Source organism: Triticum urartu, chromosome 7A (genome assembly GCF_056163025.1).
Source record: "Triticum urartu cultivar PI428250 chromosome 7A, HENAU_Tu73, whole genome shotgun sequence".
In the NCBI taxonomy this organism is placed as follows: domain Eukaryota; kingdom Viridiplantae; phylum Streptophyta; class Magnoliopsida; order Poales; family Poaceae; genus Triticum; species Triticum urartu.
The window spans coordinates 731,570,064-731,586,913 of NC_141879.1; the positions used below are offsets into that span (position 1 = coordinate 731,570,064).

The window sequence follows — 16,850 nt, forward strand, 5'->3', positions numbered from 1 at the left end:
AACGGAGATAGTAGTATATATATATAATAAAAGAGAAAAAGGAAGAAGAAGAAACTATCATCTTGGGCCTCACCGAGTCGTGGGCCGGACCGACGCACCCACCACCACCACACCGGTCGCTGTCGCCGGGCGCGGCGGCGACCTCCCTCCCTCACTCCTCTCCTCCACCCTCTATCCTCTGACACACGAATCCACTCACGCGCACGCGAAATCCCCAAAACGCCGCCCCGCGCGGCGCCCCCGCAGCGCACCCCCCAGGGGCGTTCCCGTCATTCCACCCCACCCCGAGTTTTAGCTCCCCAGGCCCCCGACGCCAACCCCAGTCCCCAACCCGCCCGTGCCCTAGCCCATCTCGATCTCGCCGCCTCCGCCCCCCACCCCCACCCCACCCCCTCCCCGCGGCGACCCTCCACCGCCGCCGCCGCCGCCGCCGGGCAAGGGCCGGAGGACCGCCCGCGCGTCTTCCCCTCCCGCGGGGCCCGCGGCTGCCGACGGCGACGCTCGCCCTGCGGCGGAGCCCGCCGACGCGGCCGCCCCCGCCCCCGAACCCTACCGGAGCTGCCGCGACCCGCGCGTAGGTACGACCCGCTCACCTCTGCCCGGTCCCCTGCTCGGGCCAGTGATTGGTAGGTAGCGCGACCAGCTGTTCCGTGTGCGGCTCCCCGTTGGAATCCGCTTTTCCCTTCCCGCGGCCGCGCGCATTTCGCGAAGTTCGCCTGGCGGACCGGGCGCCCTCCCGTTCCCGCGGAATGCGGCTCCCCGGATCTCGAGATTTGGCGCGCTGAATCGGTGGATTTTTTTTCCTGGAGTAGCGCAGCGAAGTAATGCGGCGTGTGCCTTGCCGTTTCGGGCAAAGATGCCGTGGTTAGCTTTGAGATCAGCGGGCGAGCGTCTTTTTTCTGCCTGGTAGTGTGCTTGCTTTATTAGTTTCAAAATAAAATAGTATAGCCTGCTTATTTCGGGTAACCCCAGGATTCTCTTTCCGGTACATATTGTGTCCTTCACAGGCTGTTTAAGCTGGATGCAACAGCCAATTAGTTGGGCTGTTTAAGCAGGATGCCGCAGGCTGTGAACATGGTTACTCAGTAGCTTCAGCCGTGTCATTGAGCTGTGAATATATACTGAATGCAGAAATGTGATCTCACGGTTCAAATGTTAGGCAATGGGCAATGAGAATGTGGCTCTAGGACGTGCATTAGTTTATCCAGTTGCTGTAACGTTAGTTTGGCAGAAGTAGGCTCTACATGCTTTTATCCAATCTAACAGTTGTGTTGAAGTACCATCAGCTTTTCCGTTCGTGATTTGCTGTGGCAGCATCTTGCTGAGACACCGGTGTGCCCCAACCAACTTCTCTGCTTTCTGCCTTTCACTTCTACAATGGGGTGTGGTCTGGCTTGTCACTGATGGATCCTACTTGCTAGAAATTGAGCATACCATGGGCAGGGTTAAAATGGTCGAAATTCAGTTGTAGGGAGTCTGAAAAAGAGCTCATTTACATGCTTGGATGGCTTGGAGACCTGCTTTCACCATTTGCTCTTGCTTTGCCTTGCATGCATTATTTAAAATAGATAAGATCTTCTGTCTCGCTACTAATTCTGTGTTAGCATATGTAGTGCACAGTCCGTATGCCATTTTTCTACATATCGCCCAAGACATGAGATACTCCTCTGCAAGGGATTGAAAAGATGGCATCAAAAGGTCCCAGGTCGAAGCCAGACCATGAGACAAGACCTAGACGCAAGAAGGTCAGCTTGCAGCTTTGACATGTCATTTACCAGCTGTATTTTATCATTGCTCTCCATATTCCCCATCTCTTTACTTTGCATTTCATATTTACATGATGGCAAATTTCGCTTGTCATACCCTGTAGTCAGTGTGGGTAAGAATTAAAGTAGTGCTTCTCTTCTCTTTAAGTTTTCTGTTACTAGTATTATTTAATCTATATGTTAGGTATGCCATCCATTGCCAGTTTCACTTTGGTTTTAGTACATTGACTGAAACCTTTTCCCTATCTGTTCAGGCTCTTGAAGCTCCAAGGGAGCCTCGGAAGCCAAAAGTTCACTGGGACCATGTTCTGGGGGAAATGGTTTGGCTGTCAAAGGTTAGTTGCTACTAATACTATCAAACACTTGCTATCCTCCTTTTAAATGGCGTAATATTGCAGGATTCTGTCGTGGAGCTGTAGTGATCCTGTTATCTTTTCTTCCTTAATTTAAATATCCTGCAGGAGTTTGAATCTGAGAGAAAGTGGAAGTTGTCCATGGCTAAAAAGATTGCTCAAAGGGCCAATATGGGTGTAGTTGACCAAGCAACAAAGGATGAGAAAAAACAGAAGGTTTGCATCATCTATGATATAACCAATCTATATTTTTTATACTTTATTTGACCGGTACCAAATCAAGGGATGCCTTTATTTCTACTATCCAGATATCGAATCCATGAGGTTGTATCTTAGTTTGATGATCCTTCTCTTGCAGGAGGGAGAACATCGCCTGAGAAAAGTTGCCCTAAATATTTCTAAGGATGTGAAGAAGTTCTGGACCAAAATAGAGAAGTTGGCAAGTTTTTTTTGTGTGCCTCACTGTACGACTTACTTTACTATGTCATGTTCTCAAGAAACTGAACCAATATCACTTAACGATGTGAATGTAGGTTCTCTATAAGAATCAACTAGAGGTTGAGGAAAGGAAGAAAAAGGCCCTCGATAAGCAGCTTGATTTCCTTTTAGGTCAGACTGAAAGGTACCACCATCTATTGTTGGTTGATTTTCCGTGTCTATTTCAAACCTTGGATTTTTTTATTTTAGGTCGATTGGCCCTGGCTGCATTCTAACCTTCTGTCATTTGCTTTGAATTTTTCAGATATTCTACAATGTTGGCTGAAAATCTCGTGGATGTTCCCCATTTGCAAACACAAGAAAATGGACTGTTACAGGCAAATGTACTATCCCAGGAGGAAGTAGCAGGACCTTCCCAGACTAATCAACCATCCCAGGAGGAAGTAGCAGGACCTTCGCAGACTAATCAACCATCGCAGGAGGATGTAGCAGAACCTTCGCAGACTAGTCAACCATTGCAGGAGGATGTAGCAGAACCTTCGCACACTAATCAACCATTGCAGGAGGACGTAGCAGAACCTTCGCACACTAATCAACCAGCGCAGGAGGAAGTAGCTGCGGAGAACATAAATGCACCAACTCCTGATGATCTAGGTGTTTAGCTTGACGAATTGCTGCATGCTTCAGAAAACTTATTCAGTTAATTGTCCTTTTCTTTAGGCTTTAACACCTTTTAGTTGCAGATACAATGGAAACCGATGATGACTATGATAGCAGCTCCTTGAACGAAGAACAGGTAAGCTAATATTTTTTGTTTGCCCATATTTTTATTTTGTCCATATGAATATAATTGCCGTGAATCCTAAGGATCTTAGTACCAAGCATTATTGTTGTGAATAAGTTGAACAATTTGTTTTTATTGGCAGTTTGCCATTTTCTTGTTCTGTTTTTCATGCCAGTATGTTATGATACCACATTTCTGCTCGGCACTCCTAGATTTCTGTTGATTAGCTGCTGTTCAAAATAACAGAATATAATACAACATGCCATATACTTAAGTATTGTTATGATACTGCATTTCTGCCCCTGCTGGAAATCTTCATTGTTTTCACAACATATGAATCACTCTGATATGTGTTGGTACTGCAGGAAGATGACGAGCGCACAATTGATGAGGATGAAGCCCAAATCACGGAGGCTGAGCGCAATGAAGAATTAGCTGCATTGCAGGCAGAAGCTGACATACCAATTGATGATCTTCTTAAGTCGTATCTCAAAAGCCAAGGTGATCCCCGAAAGCAGTTCTCTTGTACCTGCCTTAACATATATAGAGACAACACTGTGCTCTATTTGGTGCTAAATTGATAAATTGATCAGCTCAAGCATTCTTAGTTAGCAGGGAAAGCAGTCCAGTTAACAAAGACACTTGCAGCAACTCAGATTTGAAGAATTCAACTAAAGGTTAGATTTTCAAATACCTGCATGGCATTAGGAAACTGAAATACTGCATACTCATTGATGTCTTTCCAAATTGATCTGGCCTTTTTGCTGTTTATTATCAGATTCTTCAAACCAGGTTAATGGCTGTAATCATGATTCTGGTTATACTTCAAGTGATGAAGGCAATTTTTCTGAGGAAGTTGATGATAGCCACCATTATGCTGAGTTTGTGAAGAGGAATCATGTACAGTTGTTTTCCTTGTGCCTTCTTTTGCATATGGCCATGTGTGTGAGCGGGCCAAGGTTAACAAGTTATAGAATTTTCTCTAAACTTCTACTATTTTTTTTAATCTTTGCAGGGGAAAAGTAATGGCGGTGTCTCTGGTGAGCAGGTATACATTTCAATAACCTGTTTTACTGTTGTAGAATTTCTCTCCTCGTTACAAAATCATCTAACTTTGAAAGAAAACTTCATTTCCTCCCTCTGTTGCCTAACTAGTGTTCACCCTGAACTGTACTACAGTTTAGGATATATCATTTTGTTTTGTGAAAAGTCTACTGTAATACTGTGAACTGGAGTAGTAATTGGCAAGCGTTCGCAGGTTGAAAAGCTTGCTGAAAATTGTTACTCCCTCCGTCACAGTTTAGAAGGCACAGTTAAATTTGCGTGCGTTTCCACAATAGACAAGGTTTAGGGCGCATTGCATTTATTTCTAGTAGCTAATTAGTACTCAGATATACTATTTCTATATGCATGCGTAGTGTGAATGCTATTTTTTAGCCCATCTCACAACCAATAGATAACCACCTAGGTTCTAGAGAATTTCCAAGCGCGCCTTCTAAACCGTGACGGAGGAAGTAACGTGGATTGAAACACTAAGCAATCCTAGTAATTATCCTGTTTGTGTTTTGGCATGATCTGCTTTGGTGTAATAAATGCGAAGTATCCTGTTTGTGTGGGGAATCTATGGTTTTGCATACTAACTCGTATCGTTTATTATTTTCAGGAGGATAACGATTATGTTTGTACTGATGAAGGAAAGGTAGTACATCCATCTTCATCTGATTTCTTCACCACTTTCTTGTTTCCTACATACTTAACGTTATACTAATTGCATGGAAGTTGCTCTGGAAGATTAGAAACACATCCATTCATGATTCATGGAGTTGCCATGTGCATTGAATTCTCCCGCCCTTCGTATATGTGTTTATCTTTGTCTATTTGTGAGCCTTATTAGCTGCATCTATTTGGTAGGATGATGAAGCAACTTTATCTGAAGAGGAAGAGTTGGCAAAGAAAGATGGTCCTGATCCTTCGGATGAGGTGATTTCATACATTAGTCAGTAATGTCGTTGAACTGTTCACATTGTCATTTTGAGCTGCTGTAGTTATGATTTTACGGATTTGGTTACAACATGAATGAACTAGTCAGTAAAAGCTACTCCTGCAATTGATTCACTATCAATGTCATACAATGTAACTACCAAAGATTAGCACTTTTTCAGTATTTTAATTGGTTAAGCTTCTGATGACTTTTCTCTTAGTAGCACATCTGTAGAGCAAATTGTGAAATTCTGATTCTGTCAATCTGCTATCTGACTTTTATGCAAAACTTAATTTAGCATGGATATTGGGCCAAAGAGCTTCCAAAGTTTTAGAGGTTTTTGTTACTTCCTCCGTTCCTAAATACTCCCTCCATCCGAAAAAGCTTGTCCCAAGCTTGTTACTCAAATGGATGTATCTAGCACTAACTTGGTGCTAGATACATCCATTTGAGGGACAAGCTTTTTCGGACGGAGGGAGTATAATTCTTTTTAGAGATTTCAATGAGGACTACATACGGATGTATATAGACATATTTTAGAGTGTAGATTCACTCATTTTGCTCCGTATGTAGTCCCCATTGGAATCTCTAAAAAGACTTATATTAAGTAACGGAGGGAGTATGTCTGCTAAACAAAGTGTTTTGGGCACATGCGCACAAAATGCCCATATGTTCTAGATATCAGAAAACAACTGAGCTTTATTGTTTGCTTGTGAAGCCAGAGTGGCAAACAATGAGAACACTGAGTGAGGTCAGAACCACTGCAGTGAAAGATGGTCTGAAATGATAAATGTTCATTGACTGAACTTTATTTTAATTACAGACCTATCATACATTTGTAAAAAACCCAGATGGGGGCATTGGGCTGTTTTATGTTGCTTGTGTGTTTTAGACCCTGTTATTTGAGGTTTCAATTTTGTGATCATTGCACACACATACTAGCTTCGCCCTTGCATATTTATCATTGATCTTGTTTTGTAAATACAGATTAAGCTTCTGCAAAAAGAGAGTGAGATCCCACTAGAAGAACTTCTTGCGAGGTACCCAAAGGTATGCAGATTTTCCATTTGCTTTCTTCAATTGCATTTTACTGTGGTCCATCTGTAATGCCCTTTTTATATTTATAGGATGGCTATGCAGATGACTTAACAGCAGAACTGGAGGATTCACCCACACATTCTAATGAAGAGGTTAATAGTGACATGTCTCTGGATGATCCACCTGCCGACTTGGAACTGAACAATGATACGTCTGAAAATAACGAAATAGCAGAAGTGCTGGGAGCTGAGCATGTGAGCGGCAATGCCCTACAACTAGAAATAGTTTCAGAGCCTAGCGTGCAGGAATGCTCTGTTAAAGAAGGCGAGCTGACTGATGCTAAGGTGATGGCCGATGAGGAAGCTAGTGTACAAGAATGTTCTGTTAAAGAAGTTGAGATGACCGATGCTAAGGTGATGGCCGATCAGGAAACTATTGTACAAGAATGTCCTGTTAAAGAAGATGTGCTGACTGATGCTAAGGTGATGGCCGATGAGGAAACTAGTGTACAAGAACGTTTTGTTAAAGAAGATGAGCAGACTGATGCTAAGGCGATGGCCGATGAGGATACTGGTGACAGTGTAATGGCTGATGCTGCTGCTGCTGCAAGAGCAGCACAACCAACTGGGAACACCTTTTCAACAACAAGTGTCCGCACAAAATTCCCATTCCTTCTCAAGCATTCTCTTCGGGAATATCAGCATATTGGGTTGGACTGGTTGGTTGCTATGTATGAAAAGAGGCTGAATGGAATTTTAGCAGATGAAATGGGTTTAGGGAAGACAATCATGACTATCTCCTTGCTAGCACACCTTGCATGTGAGAAGGGGATATGGGGTCCACATCTTATTGTCGTGCCAACCAGTGTTATGTTAAATTGGGAAACAGAATTTCTGAAATGGTGTCCTGCCTTTAAAATACTTACTTATTTTGGAAGTGCAAAGGAGAGAAAGCAGAAACGTCAAGGTTGGATGAAGCCAAATTTTTTCCATGTATGCATCACGACATACAGGCTAGTTATTCAGGACTCCAAAGCGTTCAAGCGAAAGAAGTGGAAGTATCTTATTCTTGATGAGGCTCATCTGATAAAGAACTGGAAATCACAAAGATGGCAGACTCTGCTGAATTTTAATTCAAAACGACGTATTCTTTTGACTGGAACTCCTTTGCAAAATGACCTTATGGAACTTTGGTCTCTCATGCACTTTTTGATGCCACATGTATTCCAATCTCACCAAGAGTTCAAAGATTGGTTCTGCAATCCGATATCAGGAATGGTGGAGGGCCAAGACAAGGTAAACAAGGAAGTTATTGATCGGTTGCACAATGTCCTCCGCCCATTTATATTACGGCGATTGAAACGAGATGTTGAGAAGCAGTTACCGCAGAAGCATGAGCATGTCATATATTGCCGACTTTCCAGAAGGCAAAGAAACTTGTATGAAGATTTTATTGCCAGCTCAGATACACAAGCTACACTGTCAAGTGGCAACTATTTTGGTATGATTAGTATCATTATGCAACTCAGAAAGGTCTGTAACCATCCAGATCTTTTTGAAGGCCGCCCAATTATCAGCTCATTTGACATGGCAGGGATTGACATGCAGATCAGCTCTTCTGTTTGCATGGTCCTGGATAAGGGGCCATTTTCTCAGGCTGGCCTATCTGATATGAACCTTGTGTTTACTCAAAATGAATTTAATATGACTTCTTGGGAGGCAGATGAGGTTGCTGCTGTCTTTCTTCCAGGCATCACCTCTAGGGGCTCTGGTGCAGAGATTTCTTGCTCTAGTAAGGCTGGTCAGAGAAGGAATGGAACAAATATTTTTGAAGAAATTCAGAAAGCCTTGCAGGAGGAGAGAATTAAAGAGGCCAAAGAAAGAGCAGCTTCAATTGCTTGGTGGAATAGGTTGAGATGTGAGAAGAGGCCTGTTTATGGTAGAAACATTAGAGAGCTTCTGACCATAAGACATCCTATGTGTGATGTTCTTGAGAAGAAGAACAACCCTTCATGCTACATGGATTTTTCATCGAGTCTAGCAGATCTTGTTCTTTCATCTGTGGAACGCTTCAATAAAATGCTTGGCTTTATTGAATCATTTACTTTTGCAATTCCTGCTGCACGGGCTGCTACTCCTATTTGCTGGTGCAAAAAAAGGAATTCACCTGTTCTTCTTGGACCAGCTTACAGAGAACAATGTATGAATGAGTTCTCGCCCATTCTCTCCCCTATAAGGCCTGCAATTGTTCGCCGTCAAGTGTACTTCCCTGATAGGCGCCTGATCCAGTTTGACTGTGGGAAGTTGCAGGAGCTTGCTATCTTGCTGAGACGTTTGAAGTCAGAAGGACACAGAGCCTTGATATTTACTCAGATGACCAAGATGCTTGATACTTTGGAGGAATTCATTAATTTGTATGGCTATACATATTTGAGGTTAGATGGTTCTACCCAGCCAGAAGAGAGGCAGACACTAATGCAGAGGTTCAATACAAACCCGAAGTTTTTTCTTTTCATTTTATCCACTCGCAGTGGCGGTGTGGGAGTCAACCTAGTAGGTGCAGACACTGTTATATTCTATGACAGTGACTGGAACCCTGCAATGGATCAACAAGCCCAAGACAGATGCCACAGGATAGGACAGACTCGTGAAGTTAACATCTATAGGCTGATTAGTGAGAGCACTATAGAGGAGAATATTCTCAAGAAAGCAAATCAGAAGCGAACACTTGATGATTTAGTGATACAACGCGGTTGTTACAATACAGAGTTCTTCAAGAAGCTGGACCCTATGGAATTTTTTTCTGGGCACACACCTCTTAATGTCGAAGAACAGCCGAGGGATCGCTCTATGACTGCTGTATCCTCAAATGAAACTGGTCTGGCGCTGTCAAATGCAGATGTTGAAGCAGCTATTAGACAGGCAGAAGATGAAGCTGACTATATGGCTCTCAAAAGGTTGGAGCAGGAAGAGGCTGCAGACAATCAAGAATTCAGTGAGGAGGTTGCTGGAAGGCTAGAGGATGATGAGCTTGTAAATGAGGAGGATACAAAACCTGATGATCACACCAGTGAAGAGCATAAACATCAAAGTTCTGATGCGGATAAGGATAAAAATGTTGGTTTACCTGTGAACCAAATAAATGAAGAAAAGGCTCTTACATTGGCTGCAGGTGACGGAGATATGGATATGCTTGCTGATGTTAAGCAAATGGCTGCTGCAGCAGCTGCAGCAGGACAAGCGAGTTCATCTTTTGAAAATCACCTTCGGCCAATAGATAGATATGCAATGAGGTTTTTGGAGCTCTGGGATCCAATAATTGACAAAGCTGCTGTAAATTATCAGGTGAATGTTGCAGAGGAAGAATGGGAACTTGAACGCATTGAAAAACTCAAAGAAGATTTAGAAGCAGAAATTGATGAAGACCAGGAACCACTATCTTATGAGTGTAAGTGATTTCATGTTGGTACTGACCGCACTCATGTTTGTCTTCTAAAAATTCATTTAGTCACTTTATTTTTTGCAATTGGTTCGAGCTAGTGCTCTCCTCGATGCATGCCTCGCTCCTTTTTCTTATATTCCAGTGTATTGACATTGTTTCAATTGCAGCATGGGATGTTGATTTTGCTACTACAGCGTATCGCCAACAGGTTGAGGCTCTAGCTAAAAAACAGGTTAGTTTATATCTTAAGTTCTTGTCTGTGTGCCTCTTGTGCATAGTACTATGAGTATTAATGGCATCCATGCTGTAATACGCACAGTTGTTGGAGGAACAGGAAAGGCAAGCTCTTGAAGCAGCCAAAGAGCTAGAGGAAATGAATGACATGGCGAGGTAATTTACAATTATGCTCTCAGCACGTTCACAATTTTATCATTGATGTATTGAATTACCTGTTTTATAGTTCTGTTAGACACTCCTCTGCTACACTACTGTCTCCACTCTTCTTGCAGTAATATCATGCTATACATGCAATTCTTATATGCTTTTCTGCTGTTGACCACATAAATTACTGTTTCCTTCTGTCATCCTTTTATAGCAGTCACCGCAAAAAGTCAAAGAAGAAGAAAAGGAAGGCAGGCAAGTTTAAGTCTTTAAAAAAAGGACGTGTGTCATCTGACTCAGAGGCCATGCACGATGAAACGTCTGTAGATACTATGAGTATTGATGACAATGCACCCTCGCCAGAGCTTATGAGTGATGAATCACCACATCATGGTTCACATAAGCGTAAAAAGATGACACCTAGAAATGAGGAAGTGAGCAGCAGTAGCAGAGCCCTGAAGAAGTTCAAGAAAGCCCCTAAATCGAACTGTACTCCTGAGTCCTCATCACATAAGCACTCGCTCGAAGGCAAGCAACTCAAGTTGATGGATGAAGTGAATGATTCTGATCCGAAGTCGGTGAGAATTAAGAGTGATGGCCGGATTTCCATGGCCTCCATGCCAGCAAAACGTGTTATGGTAATTAAGCCTGAGAGGTTGAAGAAGAAGGGTCTTATGTGGCCTCGAGATTGTGCTTTAGATTCATGGACTACTGAGGAAGATGCAGTTCTTTGTGGAACTGTACATGAGTACGGTCCTGTTTGGGAACTGGCTAGTGACCTTCTTCATTCCATACCTGGTGGTGCATGTTATAGGGGAAGATATCGTCATCCTGTACATTGCTGTGAGAGATTCCGAGAATTATTCTGCAAATATGTATTGTCAGCTACTGACAATGCAAACAGTGAGAAGGCTCCTTCTGGTGCCGGGAAGGCTGTCTTGAAAGTATCTGAGGTGAGTTGATTTACTGTTATCTTGGTAGAGGAGAAATTTCCAACATGAGGATATTTTTGCATGTTCATGCTTTCCAGTACTATTGTTCTCTGATTTGTTTTACAGTAAGGTCCAGTTCTTTTGGCGGCTTATGACATAAGCCAACCCTCCCCAGCTTGTTTTAGAAATCGCCCCCTATATTCGTTGAGGCATATTTCTAGAAGCCTAGGGGGCAGCTTATATTTTAAAAGCACAAAAAGAACTGGGCTTAAGTCTGAAATGGTGCATGTGTGAAACATGCCACTGACACAATATGGAGTATCTTGGAGTGAAACATCCTACTGTTTATTTCAGAATTTCCTTTTCTCAGAAACTCAACATAGCACTGGATTCCTCTTTTTTGAGTTATGGTAATTGCTGATCACTGACCAACTTTCATTTGCTGCTGGGAAGAGAATTTCATCTCTGACCAGTAAGCAAGTCAGCATAGCTCTGCTGACCAGTAATCCTCTCTGAAATTTATAAGCGAGTAAATAGTCAAGCGGTATGTGTAAATATGTGTGCTAGGCTTGATACAATATTGAAATTACGTGGCTTCATCCATATGTCTCTTTTTTCCTTGGGTCATATAGTTTGACATCATTTTTCTCTCTAGGTGTTTGTCAGCTATATTATGTGCCTTTCAGCTACTTGTTAGCCACATATTGACCATTTCTCTATGACATCTTTCAGGATCAAACTCGGATGTTGCTGAATGTGATCAGTGAAATTCCTAACAACGAGTTGCTTCTCCAGAAACATTTCATGGCCATACTTTCTTCTGTTTGGAGATCAAAATGTGCTCATGAGTCCCGACGTGTTACAAGTGTTTGTTCTAGTGCAACCCATAACCCTGTTAGATTGAGTGAGAACTGGTCCATGACAAACGACAAGCCATCCTTTAATCTGGTAAGGACAGCCCTCGCAGATGCTCAGGCCCAATGTCCAAGAGTGGCAATACCAACAAGCAATCAGGAACCTCGCCGGAGGCATTTAGATTTAGTATTGGATTTCCGGACAGATCGACATGCTTACCAGGCAGACTTTCCATCTGTGGTGAATGTGTCCATTCTAGAACCAGATCCTATTAGACGCACTGTTGTGCCGGTGGAACAATCACTGCTGTCTGGGCTTCCTCATAGACATGCTGAGAACAGATTCAGGTCAGTGGTGTCTAATGCTTTATTGTTGCAGTGCTGGTGACCCTTATTGTCCTTGTTTTGTAATCGAGACGAGCAGTGCTTCAAATTATTTGAATCTTCATGTTGTTTAGCAGCCTTCTGGAACGTAAACTAATGCCTATGTCTAATGTACATATATGCAGGATAGCATCAGAAGCTTGTTTTGAAGGGGAAGGTTCTCACTGGGCATCATCTGTCCACATGAATGATACTGCTCGACATAAATCTGGCTCAAAGTCCACAGGAAAGCACAAAGCAGCTTCAGAATCGGGAAGACCACCGAAATCGAAAATTCAGAGGATGGCTGAACCGCAGGACATGCCGGCTTTGAAGTTTGATTTTCTCCGATCCCCCCGGCAACTGTTGACAAGTGCAGCTGAGTTCCCCATCACACAGTCACTATCCGACTTTGGCATTGATGATTCTGAGTTGACCTACATGGAGGATCTAACTCTAGAAGAGACTGACACTGAGTTTGCCCCATACCAGTATGACCAAGTTTCCCTTGCTGGTATTGAGGAGTTGGATCCTCTCGTGGATTTGACAGACATCGGATGAGAATAAATGGACATTTTGGTCTAGATAGCATGCATGCCCTTCTATCAAGAGCAGAGAAGATTTTGTCTCTGGCAGGGAGCCCAAGGATATCTGGTCGAGTTGCTCAGCCATGCATGGTTTTGGTTGCAAGCTTGGTCATGATTGGCGGGAGCGGTGCTGTCGGCGAGGCCACGTGGGTCCTGATGAGTTTGGAGCATGGGGGTTTGCTGCTGCACTAATGGAGGCATTGGGGGTACTCTCTATACATGTATGTATATTGTTAGTCTAGGATCCTAGGATGTAGAAGTGAGTCTCCCTCCCTCCCCCATCTGTGTGGAGAGATCGATCTTGTAACTTCACCATACATGTAAATTTTGCTTAGCAGATGCCAGCAGGGACGGAAAAGAGGAGGCCCAGCCCTGCCGTGATTTCTTGATTGTTGCTCCCTTGGCCGTTTAATCTATTCATGTCATTTTTCCTACCTGGCACTAGAAAATTAACAGCCGTGTACCCCCCTGGTTGTGAAACAGATACTTGCGGACGAATGATTCTCTTCGTTTGTATCGATCCTGAAGTTCATAGGAGCAATAATTTGCCTTGGGAGGATTCTATGTGTGCTTCATTTAGATAATCTTCTTTTGTAGCTGGAGTAATGTTTGTATTCTATTTTCTAGTTCTGCTAGTTTTGGTTTTGTGACAAATTTTGCAGTTGCACGAATCAGATATCTATGGTAAACACTTTTGGTATGTTATTTGTGGGTGAAGGGCTAGAACTGGAGCCTCAGTACTGTGCAAGAGATTTGCAACATTATATCATCTTTGAATCTTTGACGTGTATTCAGATTACTGCGGGAGTTCCTTGCCTGCTCTCCCCATATGCATTTCTTGGTTTCGACCTGTAAGTCAGATGAGGTTAGTGCAAATATTTGAAGCCTTGAGTTGTTCTTTCATTGTTTGTGTGCTAGCAAAAGGGCCCGTGCCTTGCAACGGGACAAAAATATATATTATAATCTTCAATACCCTGATCAGATTTTGCTGCATCAACGAGATACACTATCACTGCTAATTTCATGAAATCATGAATAATTTTTTGAAGTCATGAAAGTTTTTGTAAACTCCTACACATATTTGAAATCATAAACATTTTTAAAATTTGTTAACACTTTTATAAAATTTTGAACATTTTTAAATTCAAGAACATATTTTGAATTCATGAACATTTTATACTATTTGCATTTGTTTTCAAAATATGAACATTTTTAAACAATTTTCTTGAAACGGTGAACATTTCTAGAATCAACTAACATTTTTTGGGAAATTAGTGGAACAATTTTTGAAATTCACAAACATTTTGTTAATTTAATGAACATTTTTTGAAATGCATGATCATTTTCATGAATGAATACACTATTTTGTAGGTCACACACGGTTTCTGAATTTTTAGGATATACTTCCATTCATGAACACCTAATGTACTGGCGAAATTTTGTTCAATTACATTAACATTTTTGAATACACGAACTTTTTTAAAAATCATGAACATCTGTTGATTTCCAACAAATTTTTTTGAAATTTCAAACATTTTTTGATTAAGCAAACATTTTTAAAATAAAATCAAGAACATTTTTTGAATCCCCAAACATTTTATTGTAATTAAATTTTTTTTTTCAATTTGTAATTTGTAATTTTAGGATTTTTTAAGTCCCAAATTAATTGAAGTAAAAAAACAAATAATGGAAAAGGAAAAACTTCAAAAAATAAAAATAATGACAAAAACAGGCCCGGCCGGCCCAAAGAGGCGCGCTGCGTCTTCTTACAGCGGCAGAGCGCAGTATAGATGGTCACTACAGCATAGGGCCGGCCCAGGTGGGGATTACCTTGTCTGCAATATTTCTTTATCACTTACAGGTCGCATTTGGCGGGTAATATTTTGCAATTTCGGGGCAATTTCTGTGACATACCGCCCAAATCAGTAGCCCCTTTATTATTAGGTACTAGCAAAAGGGCCGTGCTTTGCAATGAGAGAAAAATAATATCATCATAATCTGCAATGGCAATGACCACATTTTGCTGCATCATCGAGATACACTACCCCCCTCAATTTTGTGAAATAGTAATCAAAATTTGAAATTATGAACATTTTCTTAAACTCGTGCACATATCTAAAATCGTGAATACTTATACAATTTTTCGACCATTTTATAAAATCAAGAACTTTTTTGCAATCATGGACCTTTTATAATATTTGCAGTTTTTAGTAAACATTGTGAATTTTTTTAAACAATTTTCTCGAATCGATGAACATTTTTTTTGGAAATTGGTGGAACAATTTTTGAGATTCACAATTTTTTTTGATTTAATGAACATTTCTGAAAATGCATGATCATTTTTTTAATCAGCAAACATTTTATGAATGAATAGACTACTTTATATGTCACGGATAGTTTTTGAATTTTTAGGGTATTTTTCCATTCATGACAATTTTTTTAATTGTTGAAATTTTGTTCAATTCATTAACACTTCTTTGTACACAAACATTTAGAAAAATGATAAACAATTTTGTGATTTTCCAAACATTTATTTTTAAAAATTTGAACATTGTTTGGATAAACAAACATTTTTTATGAAGTCACAAACATTTTTTGAATCCACAAACATTTTAATATTTATTAAAAAAATTCAATTTTTTTTCTGGAACTTTTTTGAAGTTCGTAATTATTGAAATTAGATAAAAATAAAACAAAAAAGTTTTTTTGAGGCAAGAAAGAAAACAAAAAAGTAAAATCAAAATTTTGAAGCAGGCCGCCTAGACATGGGCCCACACAAATGGGCGTGCTGCATTTTCTCCCAGCACGCAGAGCGCAGTTTAAGAGCACGGTACATAGGCCGGCCAAGGCGGGGTATCCCCCATGTGTGAAACTTATTTTTATTACTTTTAGATGGCATTGGTGAGTAATATTTTGTAACTTGGGGTTAATTTTCGTGAGTATCGCCTGAAACAATAGCCCGTTAATTATTAGGTATATATAGTGTATGTGTACGAACTAGCAAAAGGGACGATGCATTACAATGGGAGAAAAATAATTCATAATCTTCAATGGCAATTATCACATTTTGCTACATCACCGAAATACCTTATCACTGTCAATTTCTTGAAATCATAAATATGTTTTCCAATTCGTGAACATATTTAGTAATTTTCAATATTTTCTAAAATCAGGAACATTTATTGAATTCATGAACATTTTATACTGTATGCGAACATATTTTTAGAATTGTGAACAGTTTGTTAAAAAATTTCTTGAATAGCCGAACATTTTTTGAATGGATGAACACTAGTTTGGGAATTGGTTAAACAATTTTTGAAATTCATGAACATTTTTCCGATTTAATGATATTTTTGATTTAACAAATTTTGATATGCATGTTCATTTTTTGAATCAGTGAATATTTTATGAAGGAATAAACTATTTTTAGGATATTTTCCGTTCATGAACCTTTTTTGAATTTTAAAAATGTTTTTCATATTTCATTAACATTATTTTAGTAGACGAACTTTTTATCTTCTGAACATTTGTGGATTTCCTGAAAATATGTTTTCAAAATTAGAACAGTTTCTGAATAAGCAAACATTTTTTCGTAATATCACAAACATTTTTTAATCCATAAACATTGTATTTCAAAATTCTCAGTTCATTAATTTTTGAAACTTTTTTGAAGTCCCAACTTATTTTTAGTCATAAAAAAGCGAAAATAGAAATGAAAAAGGAAAAAAATAAAAAGCAAAAATTAAAAAATAGGCCGCGTGGACATGTGCCGGCCCAAACAGGTTCACTGCGTGTTATCCCAGTGCACAGAGCGTAATATAGGAGGTCCTTACTGCATGGCCGGCGCGGGCGAAAGATTCCCCTGTGTGAAATGTTCTTATCACTTATATAGGTGACATTGGTTGTAATTTTCATGATATACCGGAAGAAGC

General features: G+C 40.7%; 1 protein-coding gene across 6 annotated transcripts; it reads left to right on the forward strand.

Annotated features, from left to right (window-relative positions):
* The first annotated feature begins 387 nt into the window (after positions 1-387).
* PIE1 (SNF2 domain-containing protein / helicase domain-containing protein) lies at positions 388-13,480 on the forward strand. Of its 6 annotated transcripts, none has more exons than XM_048689153.2 (21): positions 388-578; positions 1,614-1,745; positions 2,021-2,101; positions 2,228-2,335; positions 2,478-2,558; positions 2,653-2,741; positions 2,862-3,211; positions 3,295-3,353; positions 3,707-3,842; positions 3,935-4,018; positions 4,120-4,241; positions 4,357-4,389; positions 5,005-5,040; positions 5,253-5,321; positions 6,310-6,372; positions 6,450-9,807; positions 9,969-10,033; positions 10,121-10,191; positions 10,397-11,135; positions 11,847-12,316; positions 12,478-13,480. In XM_048689153.2, the coding sequence occupies exons 2-21, from the start codon at positions 1,686-1,688 to the stop codon at positions 12,890-12,892; spliced, it is 6,489 nt and encodes a 2,162-aa protein (XP_048545110.2). In that variant the 5' UTR covers positions 388-578; positions 1,614-1,685; the 3' UTR covers positions 12,893-13,480. The 6 variants fall into 6 exon arrangements, with proteins under 6 accessions (XP_048545110.2, XP_048545113.2, XP_048545115.2 ...); XM_048689156.2 differs by having other exon boundaries at positions 389-578; positions 10,400-11,135; XM_048689158.2 differs by having other exon boundaries at positions 389-578; positions 3,950-4,018.
* Positions 13,481-16,850: the final 3,370 nt, after the last annotated feature.

Bases quoted from the DNA above. Each gene is read 5' to 3' on its own strand.
- PIE1 (XM_048689153.2), top strand. From the start codon at position 1,686: ATGGCATCAAAAGGTCCCAGGTCGAAGCCAGACCATGAGACAAGACCT. The intron at 5,041-5,252 runs GTAGTACATCCA...TCTATTTGGTAG, and splicing joins TTTGTACTGATGAAGGAAAG to GATGATGAAGCAACTTTATC. The intron at 11,136-11,846 runs GTGAGTTGATTT...GACATCTTTCAG, and splicing joins CTGTCTTGAAAGTATCTGAG to GATCAAACTCGGATGTTGCT.